The following is a 12,377-nucleotide window of genomic DNA, read 5'->3' as shown; positions in this document are numbered from 1 at the left end:
AGCGCGTACCCTGGGGGGGGGGGCTGAAGAGGTGCAGAGAAGCGACGGCCAGGCCTGGCTCTACTGAGGACGATCTGCGGGGGAGGGAACAGGGAGGGGACCTAGCTTCTCCCTCCCCGCCAGGGTCCGGGGAGGAGGCTGCTCCAAACGGGGCTGCCGGCCTGCTCGCTAGGCAGGGGCGCTGTCTCTTTAAGGAGGAGGGTGCCTGGATTGGAGCGGGGGTGGCTCTTTTAGTTTCTGCGGGCCTGGGCTGCTTCCCTTGCCGGGCTCGCGGGCCAAGGGGCCCTTTTGCAGCAATGCCCTGGCTGGTGCACCTGGGCCCTCCGGCGGCTCACCGCTCGCTGGGCTCCGGGGCGCTGCTCCAAGCTACCGCACGCATCGTCTGGAGCAAGGTGGGCAGCGGCGGCAGCAGCCCCAGAGCAGCAGCGGGGGCCCCGCCGTTCCTAGGCGGCCAGGTGCAGGCTGGCCCCGGCGGAGGAGAAGCTAGAGAGGCTCCGCACAGGAGGGAGCCTCGACCCAGCCTCCGACGGGAGTGCAGCTGGCTCGTCCTGGGGGACCTGCGCCTGCAAAGCCCCCTCCGCTTCCTGCCCCCAGCTGATCCCAGCCGCCGGGCCGGCTGCAGAGCTGCTCAGGCGGGTTGTCTGCCCCCCCGCCGGGGCTTCGGATACAGACAGCAGGTGCAAGAGGACGCGGAGTTCAGCCATCTGCAGCCCCAGATAACTCTGCAAGCAACTGCCAGCAACTTCCCCAGCAGCAGCCGCGGCAGCTCCGGGAAGGTGGGTGAGGGTGACTCAGGCTGAGTCAGCAGCAGCTTGCAAAGTGGGTTTAGCTTCGCTTCTCTGTAGTGTCAGTGTATCCCGGGCAATACTGGCACATACCGATACCCCCCAGGCTTCCTCCCCTTCCATACAATCCACGGGTGCTTTATGAAGCTGCATCTTGCGTGGGGTCCGGAGTGGGAGGGCACTGTCCCACTGAGAGGCAAGGGAGCTGTGCCTGGCCTAACTATAAGGACCTAATCCGTGCAACAGAATTTCTCAGGTTCTACAGTGTTTCTGCCCAAAATGGGTTAATTTTCTACATCACCCTCAAGATCTGTCGAGGGAATAAAGATGCCAAGGAGTCACTATTGGGGAGATGGCCTCACCGCAAGGTACTGAGGGAGGGAAATATTCTTCTTCCATCCCATAGGAAGCTGTTTGTTTGTTCTTTGAAATCTTTCTAGTTATATTGTTGTAATAGCTAGTGCTGACTTACACATACTGGACACAGTTTTAACAGGTAGTAAAACAACTTCTTTTTTAAAAAATAATAATAATAATAATGATGTCCTGTCCGCACACACTGGCCAAAAGCATTGCTTGTTTTCAAGCTGCTTCAGTTTTTGTAGGATAGGTTTTAAGAACAGAAAGTGTTAAAATAGAGGAAATGGTTCTAGTACTTGTAATGTGTGTGTGCATCATAAAATACAGGAGAAGGATTCTCGCTTTCTGCCATATGCTGACTGCACATTTTGAATTTTATAGAAGATCTCAAGTACCCAGTTTTTTCCGAAGTGACAGTTAAGACACAGGAGAAAAGGGATGAAATTCAGTTGGAAAGTTTAGGTTGAATGTTCCAGACAGCGATATCTATTAGCCTGCAGAATCGTTTCCCAAGGTATATGATAGAGGCCCGGTCACTTGGGACACTTAAAACTACACTGGGCAGGACACTTCAAAATGTTCTGGGGTGGGGGACTAACGGTCTTTCTTATCTCTTTTATCCTCTTCCATATTTCAGCTCAAAGATAGAGTGTGGACTCCTTAGTTATCTGCACATGTATTTTCATTGTTCAATACACGTACCTTTAAAATAAAAAAATAAAATAAAAAGGAGTGGTCTTGGTTAGAAATGCAACCTGAGTGCGTTAGAACAAAATGTGTAATGTTTTAAAATTCCACAACCTGACTGAAGTATATGTGGGTGTTTGGAATTTTTTTCCTCTCTTTTGCTGGGGAGAGGGGAGGGGTGTTTTTAAACTTCTTTGTGCCAGAATTTCTAAATGTGAAGGTTCAGCTCCAGGTTAATTTTTATGGCCAAGTAGTCAACCATAAAAAATGCATCTCTTTGGTTTTTCAAAGATGCTTTGCATCAGCTAGTACCCATTAAGATCAGTGGGAATTCCAGAGTACAGTGCCCCTGAAAAATATGGAAGTAATGATACTGTTTTCACTAGAAATGCTGAAGAGAGCAATGCCATGAAAATTGAATGAGAACCATCACTTAGAGTTCTTGACATGAGCTGCTTTCTCTTCTGCATCAGACCACCCACTGACTGCGCACCATTATCCATACGTATTTTCTTTTTAGATTAAACGCTGTTGTTTGAGACCCTTTTGTGACTATACTAATTTTTTTATTCTTAATACAGTTAGATTTTGTGTTCGTTTGGGGGAAATAGTCCTGTTGGTATTGCTAAAGAACATCATATAACTACAGATGCTCAATTCAAAGTAGTCCCTCTAATATGGTGTCTGTTTGGGTTTTTTTGGTTTGCTTTTTTTAACTAAGCCTTTTAAATATTTTTTCATTCATTGCATTTCTGCAGGGCTGGTTCTACAAGTAAACACTGAATTTCCTTTGTCTCAAAACAATAATCTAAAAATAAAATGTCATTAATATGGATCTGCCCTCACTGAGGCCCCAGTTCATCAACCAGATGCATGACCGGGGCAAGGGGATTCAGCTCCAGGATTGTGACCAACTCTGTGCATTTGGTTGCTTTCAGTCACTGCTGAATTCTTAAACACGTTGAGCACCTTAATCTTGTGGTGGGTTGATTTCTGGCATTACAGGACTCCCTGGGTCCAAGAAAAATAGACTTTCTACAGAGATGTTATAGAATATAATTCTGTTCTCTGAGCTTTCTTTACTAAGTAAGTAGATATACAGGGCATGACCACATGGATAGTCGTCATAAACAGCTGCTAACATGGTACTGGCTAAATCTCTTGCCTCACTGCCAATACAGATTCAGAAGCTGCCTCAATGTATTTTAGTCTAGTGCCCCAGATTAGTGAGAGCAAAACTGAAAGACATGGAAGTCACTTGGGTGACAAGAACAGGCTATATCTCAGATTTCATTTTGCAGGGTTGGCTTTCATATAATGAGCCTGGAGTTCCCGAAAATCCTTTCCCGATTGTATGATGACTGCCTGAGATACCCTTTAGCACTATAAATTGAAAGCATATATAATGTGGAGCTTAACTGGGCCTACTTATTGGCAGGTTGAGAGAGTCAAAAGACTGAATGGGCAAAGGAAACTGAAATATTCTCTCCTCTATCCAGGTCAAGGTTTGAGGCACATTGACTGGTGGGAAGCATCCAGTGGCACTGCCTCTGCTGTAAATAAACAGGGGGCTTCAGTCTCAGTGGCTGTCAGAATGGCACCCCTACTATTAAGTAAATTGAAGAAGAGGGAACCCTTCTGTCCATCCTTTTGTCCAGTAATAAATGAAAGGTCCCAAGGTTTTTCGCTCTTGTCTTGGCCAACATTTCCTTTGGAGTTAAGACAAGATAAAGTCCAAGACTCTGTCAGATTTAGTACCTGAGGCTCTACCTGCAGGGTTAGGATCAGGTTGCTTTGAACCATGCTTTTAATATGAAAATTCTATTTTAAACCTTATTCTGTTATAGAAATGCCAGAAGAAGAAATGAAATGGGTTCCCCAATGGCTGAGGCAGAAGTCTGTCAATGGCAGCCAAACCAGTGCTAGCATATAATTTTTTCAGCCAGGGAAGGATAGTGCTGTTCATTGCTACCAAGCTACAGCAATAATTCTCAGGTTCTTTCTCTGTGTTGCTGATGCACAGAACGTGATTTACAAGAGTTTAAAATGTTGGGCCTCATCCAGGGGTAAATTATTTTAAGCTGACATCTCTCAATATGTAGTGTCCAATGAGCTTTCTGTGTTACCAATCACTTGGCCTTTGGCGATACGGTGCTCTTTAAGGAGCTGCACTGTGAGGCTGAGGATTGAGGTACAAAGCAAAATCACTCTGGCATGCAAACTAAGTATCCTATCCTACAAGTGATTGTGTGGGTGGAACTCTGCCTGAACTGAGTCAGTTTCAGGATCAGATTGTCTATATTTATTATTCTGTAATGGGAAAACTTGCCCTAGTGCTGGGGTCCACACAGAGCTCAATGCATCCCTTAAGCCTAGGTTAATGGCTCATGTGGACCTTGTGTGGACTCTCTTCCATGGGGTAAATTGCACCTAATACTGTGCATCTTTGTTTTGACCCCCTATCCAAAGCACGTAAGAACAGCATGGCATAGCGTTCTGTGCTTTATTTTGTTTCTCAACAAGTAGCTTGAGACAATTAACTGGAACCTGGACACTGTGTGTCATGTGAGTGTTCGTTCTAAATCATCGTTTTCTTTTTGAATAGGACACAAGTAGATCCCCTGAAAAGGAAGTCACAGATCCCAGTGATGAGGATGAGAAGAAACCCAACAAATCCCAGCAGCTGAAAAAGGTTTTTAAAGAATACGGCGCTGTAGGAGTTTCATTCCACGTTGGAATTTCATTAATGTCTTTGGGAATATTCTACCTGGCTGTTTCAAGGTGCGGTTTTTCTTGCAGACTCTCTGGCCGTGGGTAATCCTGTGTTTTAAAATAAGAAATATCAAGTAGGACTTAACTCCGGAGACTAGTCAGGGCCCAATGTTGAGACACAACAGCAGACAGCTCTATGTGCAGAAGTCTCATGGCATCCAATTGGAGATCCATGTATGGAACAGCTGCAGATTTAGGACCAGTCTGTATTGAGACCAGCAAGAATAAAGATGAGGTTTTGCATTTAAAATGTACCTTGCTCTGCACCTGGGAGCATGGAGGATGGGGAGTGTGCCAGTGCAGTCATCCAGAAGGCAGTTTATGTTCATGTTCTGGGGACATGCTGTTTTAATGAAACACTGGCTTGAGCTGTGTAGATCTGAGAGTCACCGCCTGTGCTGGAGCTGAAGATTGTTGTGTTTTAATTCGGTATAAATCAAATAAAAACAGAACTGTATCCAAAACAAGGTGATTACCCTCAGGGCCAGATTTCCAATTAGGCACAGTAGGCATTTGCCTAGGGGTGCCTAAAAATTAAGAGGGTTAAAGTTGGGTTTTTTTTTTTTTATGGAAAACACGAAGGTCACCTGTAGGCAGGGGGCATGCTGAAGATGCTGTGCCTAGGGATACGTAAGGTGTAAATCCGGCCCTGATTACCCTGGAGATCTACTCGGGGACTTGCATGCAAGAAAGGAGAGCAAAAGAATAATGTAGGCTGGTAGGTTCCTTGAAAGGCACCAGTTAGAATTTTGCCTATAACTGCAGAAGGATTAAAACAAATACAGGACTGGATTAAAAAAATAAACAGAAGGGGGACAACCAGGGAGCGGAGAGAGAGAGAGAAAGAGGAGTTTGTACATGGCTTTTGGTGGGATCATGTCCTATTTTTAGAAATGTATAAATTATTTACAGGAACAGAGCACTTGGTGGCAGCAAAGATCCCTCATGCACTGCACAAACATAACTCCCCTGTTACAAAACAATTCATGTACCTTTACATGTAGGCACAGCAGAATTTGATTATTTTTGTAAGTTTGACAATTAATATTGAATTTTATTTTTAAGCATTTTTTTATTTGTAACTATTTATTTTTTAATTTTCACATTTTTGTAGGAAATAAAGGGGGGAGGGTTAGGGTATCCCTGACAGCAAGGCTGCAGGGGGCTCCCTGTGTGGCTGAGAGGCCTGAGACAAGAGGGCACAAGGTGCAAGGAGAGGCTGTGGTCCTGGCTTGGCAGAGCAGAGACCTTTGGCCAGAGCCATGAGGAGGAGAAGGAGCCCACAGCTAGGGGGATGCCACCCAGCTGCTGAACGGGCTCCTGCTCAGAGATGACTCCTGGCCAGGGAGCGAGTCACCAGGACTGCAGAGGGTTCGCTGCATGGCTGTGAGGCCAGTGACACCAGACTCCTGTAGGTGCTAGGTGCATTTGCCAACTGTTGATGGATTTTTTTGTTTGTTTGTTTGTTTCAGTTCTGTGTCAGGTGAAACTGATGCTTACCACTGACTAAGGACGTAAATCAAATCCTATTAAGCCTTATTGTATGGTCAAGTGCGAGAAGTGCAGTGGGGAAAAATGGACCATTGCAATGTCATTTAGGAAATACTCCAGAATGTAGAGCATATTCTAGACAACTGAAAATAGTTGTGGCTTCCTTGTTTGCAATGTATATGTGACTGATCGATGGCAGGAGTTGAGACAAGTCCCTCTTTCTTTCCTTTGGTCTGTTTTTACAGAAGTTATTTAGCATTCAAACAGCCTTTTTACTCATCTATTAGCGAACTTTCAGCATTATGTATGGGTGTATTGTTGTCTTACTCTAGGTCAGATTTACTGATGGTCTGTTTCATTTTGCATGTTGGTTAAACTTTAAATCTTGTAAAGATTATTTACACACTTGCAATTTTTTTAATTCAGAAGTTAGAATAATAGAACAGGGATGTTACCTAGAGAGGTTGTGGAATCCTTGTCATTAGAGGTTTTTAAGAACAGGTTAGACGAACACCTGTCGGGGATGGTCTAGGTGACCTCTTGAGATCCCTTCCAGCCCTACATTTTTTTTTTTCCCTCTCTCTTTTTTTTTTTTTTTTTTTTTTAACCATAAGGGACATATCTGACTATTGGGCTGACGCTGCAGCTATACAATTGTGAAAGCAGAGAAAAGGGGGATGAATGAGAAGGTATTTGGTTTTATAGGGACACCAACCTGGGAGGGGAAAAATATCACACTTCAGTCTGAAAAGTTGTTTCCTACTCTTGTAACAGGCATCATCTGAAGTTGTCAAAAATATCACACTGTGCATTTGACAGCACTTTGTGTTTTTGTCAGTTTGTGTATGTTGTGCGGGCCTTTCACACAGCAATAGGGGAGGAGAAAAATTAAACTTGTAAAACCACAAAAATTGGTTAGGAGGTATGGGGGGGCTCAGACAAATGTAATACCTCAAATTACAATTTATAATTGATTAGATTTCTAGTTGATGGTGCCTCTTTAAGTCAATCACAGTTTAGTGTCTTTGTTGGAATTTTAATTTCTTAATGCACCTGTGCTTTAGGCTTTTGATTTACATAGAAAAAGGGAAATGTCAAACAGCATGGGCCTCTGGAATCTTCAGAAAGATTGCAATCTAATCTCAGTGAGAGCAGTATAAACCTAGAGTGCCTCCATTTTAGAAACTCATCCATTGTGTTCCATCAGAATCTGGCACACTGTTTAACTGCTTTTTAAGTAATGACATAAACATTAACACTGTTCTGCTGTAACCAAGGTAGGTGTTCAGTTAGGGAACAGGAGCATGAGTGCACAGATTATCCGAAGTAAACAAAAGATCTCTTTACTAATATAAGGGAACTGGTACAACTTTTTGATATGTATATATTTTCTAACTACAATAAATTCTTTTTTCCTTTTTTCCCTCCCCAGTGGTGTGGACATGACTGCAGTTCTCCTAAAACTTGGATTCAGTGAAGCATTGGTGCAATCCAAAGTGGCTGCTGGTACAAGCACATTTGTGTTGGCCTATGCTATTCACAAAGTGTTTGCTCCAGTCCGAATCAGCATTACCTTAGTTTCTGTGCCATTCCTTGTCCGATATTTCCGTAAGATTGGTTTCTTCAAACCTCCTGCCTCAAACCCATGATGAAATCTTATTTTTTTTTTTTTAAATGTCATGTTCATATAGCTTTTAAAAGTGCCGTGCAACTGCAGTTGCCCTAATTTGGACTCATGTTAATACTGATCTCATCTCGCATTTTTGCTTGTCCTTTCAGGAAAATGTTGATAACCCCTTCCCTTCCCTGTTAAAATGGTATCTGAAAACTCCTGCCCGTGATAACATAAGCACTTACCTAGGAATGAGGAAACTCATTTAGAACATACATCTTAGTCTCTTTACAGCTCAGCCATTTGGGCCTTACTTTTTTGTTGGTGAAACACACTTGCTACAGTGCAGCACTAGTTCATAATAGTGTATTTCAGGAACTAAACTAAGATTGAATCCCCATTTAATTATTCTCTGAAGCATACTCTGTCCTATCATGTGAATGCCTCTTTTGATACACAAACTCAGTGCTTAGTATTTATCCATTGCCCCTTTAAAATAATTTCTTGCTCTGAAAAGGCACTCTGGCCATGCTGTACTTCCATACTTCTAAGTTGTATGGATGCTGAGCATCACTTAAAAGCTCACTCTCCTGGTTGACTAGCAGCTGGCCCTACTGGAATCTTATTTATCCTATGAAGTGAGCTGTAGCTCACGAAAGCTCATGCTCAAATAAATTGGTTAGTCTCTAAGGTGCCACAAGTCCTCCTTTTCTTTTTGCGAATACAGACTAACACGGCTGTTACTCTGAAACCTTATTTATACTAGAGTGCTGTAGACTATTTGAGTGAAATCCTGATTCCCCTGAAATCAATGGAAGTTTTGTTACTGACTTCAAGGGGACCACAATTTCAGTCTGTGGGCATGATCCAAAGCCCATTGAAGTCGGTGGCAAGGCTCCCATAGGCTTCAATGTGGTGGATCAGGCCCTGTATTAGCAGACATATCTACAACTGAAAACAAGCTGTAGCAGGTTCTCAGCCCCTGCAGAAGAAGCTCATATACATTCCTGAAGTCCATACGCTATAATTCTGCAGACTGTTGAATGCACCAGCTAGTCACTCGATTCTTATATTAAACTAACATGTCTTAATATGGGGGGGGAGTGATCTATACTTTTAAGACTCTTTATTGCATAGCTCACATCAGATATCATTTTAAAGTGCTATTTCCTTTGATGTTTGAGTTGTCATTTTGGCTTGCTGTTCACAACTCAATATGGCAGGTTTCTACAAACTGCTGCAATGTCTATAATTCATCAGGTCAAGAAATCTGCAGGTCTGAGCTACCTACTATGGAGTGCATATTAACTATTTTAATGTGAACAGAAAAAAAAAAGCTTAGTTCTGATCTCTGCAGTAAATTCCAAAAACTTACCAATGTGCTACATTGCTCTTGCACTGCAGAAGTATTACCGTGAAGTCACAATAAGGGTATGTCTACACTGTGGATCGATGCTGCGGCGATCGATCCACTGGGGGTCGATTTAGCGGCTCTCGTGAAGGCCTGCTAAATCAACCACAGATCGCTCTCCCATCGACTCCGATACGCCACCAGAATGAGAAGCATAAGGTAAGTGGATGGGGAAACTCTACACCCAGTGCAGTGTAGGCACTGCAGTAAGTCGACCTAAGCAACAGCGACTCCAGCTATGTTATTCACATAGCTGGAGTTGTGTAACTTAGGTCGACTTAATCCTGTAGTGTAGACTAGTGGTTTTCAAACTTTTTTTCTGGGGACCCTGTTGAAGAAAATTATTGATGCCCGTGACCCAGCGGAGCTGGGGATAAGGGGGTTGGGATGTGGGAGGGGCTCAGGGCTGGGGCAGAGGGTTGCGGTGAGGGCTGCAGGGTGGGGCTGGGAATGAGAGGTTCAGGATGTGGGAGGGGGCTCTGGGTTGAGGATGAGGGGTTTGGGGTGCAGGAAGGGGTTCTGGATTTGGGGGGGGCTCAAAGCTGGGGCAGGAGATTGGGGTGTGGGCTTACCTCAGGCAGCTCCCAGTCAGTGCAGCTGGGATGCGGAGGCAGGCTTCCCTCCTATCCTGGCACCACAGACCATGCTGTGCCCCAGAAGCAGCCAGCAGCAGGTCTGGCTCCTAGGCAGAGGTGCGCAAGCGGCTCCGTATGGCTCTTGCCCGCAAGCACCAACCCCCCTCCCCAGCTCCTATTGGCCAGTTTCCAGTCAATGGGACTGCGGAGCCGGTGCTCAGCGCAGGGACGGTGTGCAGAGCCCTGTGGCCCCCCTGCCTAGAAGTCAGACCTGCTGCTGGCTGGTTTGGGGGCACAACGCAGTGTCAGAATAGGTAGTCACTAGCCTGCCTTAGCTGGGCAGCACTGCCGATGGGACTTTTAATGTCCCTGGGTGCTGAGCAAGGTGACCCAGAGCCTTACATGCTGCAACTCAGTACTGGATCGCTACCTGAACTTTGAAAAACACTGGTGTCGACTTGCCCTAAGTGAGATTGACCTAAATGAGCACTTCGTAGTTTTAGGCCCAAGATTTAGACATATATATTCATTATGAAATTAAATAGAAATATTTTCAGTAGCTTTATCTGGATGTTCCTCTGCAGTGTTGGTGAAACAAACACTGCAGCATAATGCAAGTGAAATGGACTATAAACAGACTAGTTCACCTCCACCCTCCAAGCTGAGGGAAGTGCAAAGAACTAAGGATGTGTCAATGATGATTCAATTCTAACTTATTTATCCTTTTAAATAATCAGTTGAAAAATACTTCTTAAATATTTTATCACTGTGACAATGTTCCTATCCTAATGTGGAGTTTAGTATGTACATATAGCCATGCAATACAGAGTGCCCAAGACTGGGTCCAAAATAAGCTATTGTGTACACCTCAAGGGATTTTGATGACTTAGGGCTAGATTGGCAGCTTGCAAACTGCCCTGAGTAAGGGGCAGCATATAACTGCACTACCCCAGGAGCAGGGGCCATATTGTGACTAAGAGTTGCAGTGTGGTCCCTGCTTCCTCTTTGCTCCATGGGAGATGTAAGATGCTAGCCTTCTTTCTAATGTAGCTTAAATCACCTTCTGCTCCTGTTCTGCTGCTCTGGCTGGCTCACTGCCTGGCCAGGAGAGAGAGTTAGCTGCTCCTAGGTGGCTGCATTCCCTCTTGCTTTGTGCCCCATGATGCAGGTAGTTTGTGCAGAGACAAAATGGGGTGCCTCACATCCCTGCAATGGTGTGTAAGCTAGTTTGTGATCAACTTATCAAGCAGAGTTTACATTTCATTTTAATTGCTGGAATGTTTTGAGTTTTTAATTGAAATTGCCTTCTGGTGATGCTACTGAATAATGGACATTCTGGATAAAATTGAAATATTTTTAAAGTAACCATTGAAGGTGGTGGTGGTGGTGGTGGTGGTTGCATTATTAACTCCTCACAACAGTAACTTCCCTAGTCTCCTGTGATTTGCTAGCTGCTAAAACATTGGGGGGGCCTTTTAAAAAAAAAAAAAAAATCCGTTTGACCTTGAGTAGAATGTCTAAATTTCCTTAAAGGAAACATTTTTGGTTTTATTCCCTTTCCCATAATTATTTATAATAGAGCCATTTTCTCTGATGGGCTCCCTATTGCTTTATAGAGAGTTCTCTGATCTTGAGTACTGTTGCAGTCACTTTGATACTAAAGATATAGCAAGATACAAAAAATCCTACTTTTTAAAGTATTCAAATTGTCATATCACTTTATTCTTTCATTTCTAAGTAAAATGTGTATTTTTCTATTATCACTATTAGAAGGACTGGAATGCTACTTGTTTTGCTATGTTACTTCCTGTAATGCAGTCATGATTTTATGGTTTCTGGAAACAATACTCACTTTAAAAATCACCAGCGTGCCAAGGTAATTTCATTTGTAATTAAACTGCACTTGTCCCCTTTTAAGTGAGATTGAGAGACTATTTTTACCTCTGAATTAGACAAATCTGGTTGTAAAAACTGTCATTTGCAACCTTTGTTTAGATGAACATTTTTGCAATATATTTTAAATCAAGAATATATTTTGAATTTCTGAATCCTCCTATGTAAGCTTAGAAATGTGAAAACAGAATTAGTTTGTGAAATAATAGCAAAGGCCTTAGAATTGGCAACACTGGTAGAAAATACAATAAAATATTTTTTTCCCTTCTAGTTGTTTACTTATTTTCCAGTAAAAAATCTCTTAGGCTTGGATGCATTGCAATTCCATAACCTAAGTCATATGTATACAATTGCAAAAATGACAGTACTCCAAAACACCAAAGGAATGTACAGTGGCAAATTATTGCATGTGAAACAGCAGCACTTAAGTAGAGTTGCATCATTGCATCTTGTAAAAGTGAAGACACATGCAATTTACTCCTGGGGGAATTCTGCACCACAGCAATACAGAATTTTGCAGAAATTAAAATTGTGTGCAGAATTTCCTTTCCCCCACAGAAATTGGCTGCAGTGCTGGTAGCTACCACTGGACCTGGCAGAGCCCAGCTTGCACATGGAAGACACTGCTGGGAGGGAGGGAGACAGAGGGTTTGTGGCAGCTACTGTTCCCTGGGAAGGAGACAGAGGAGTGCAGGAAACTACACAAGCCTGGGACCCACCATCAGGCTGTTTCTCCTCTTGGTTCTGAGGGGGCAGTGGGGGTCCAAAGCTGGGTTCAGGAGGGTAAGAGG

General features: G+C 43.7%; 1 protein-coding gene across 1 annotated transcript; it reads left to right on the top strand.

Moving 5' to 3' along the window:
* Positions 1-19: 19 nt before the first annotated feature.
* On the top strand, positions 20-11,854 carry FAM210B (family with sequence similarity 210 member B). Its single transcript, XM_027822300.3, has 3 exons — positions 20-776; positions 4,438-4,613; positions 7,528-11,854. Exons 1-3 carry the CDS (start codon positions 297-299, stop codon positions 7,742-7,744), a joined length of 873 nt encoding a protein of 290 aa, XP_027678101.2. The 5' UTR covers positions 20-296; the 3' UTR covers positions 7,745-11,854.
* Positions 11,855-12,377: the final 523 nt, after the last annotated feature.

This window comes from Chelonia mydas, chromosome 13 (assembly GCF_015237465.2).
Source record: "Chelonia mydas isolate rCheMyd1 chromosome 13, rCheMyd1.pri.v2, whole genome shotgun sequence".
Classification (NCBI taxonomy): domain Eukaryota; kingdom Metazoa; phylum Chordata; order Testudines; family Cheloniidae; genus Chelonia; species Chelonia mydas.
This window is presented reverse-complemented; position numbering and strand designations above follow the sequence as displayed.

Bases quoted from the DNA above. Each gene is read 5' to 3' on its own strand.
- FAM210B (XM_027822300.3), top strand. From the start codon at position 297: ATGCCCTGGCTGGTGCACCTGGGCCCTCCGGCGGCTCACCGCTCGCTG. The intron at 777-4,437 runs GTGGGTGAGGGT...CTTTTTGAATAG, and splicing joins GCCGCGGCAGCTCCGGGAAG to GACACAAGTAGATCCCCTGA. The intron at 4,614-7,527 runs GTGCGGTTTTTC...TTCCCTCCCCAG, and splicing joins TTCTACCTGGCTGTTTCAAG to TGGTGTGGACATGACTGCAG.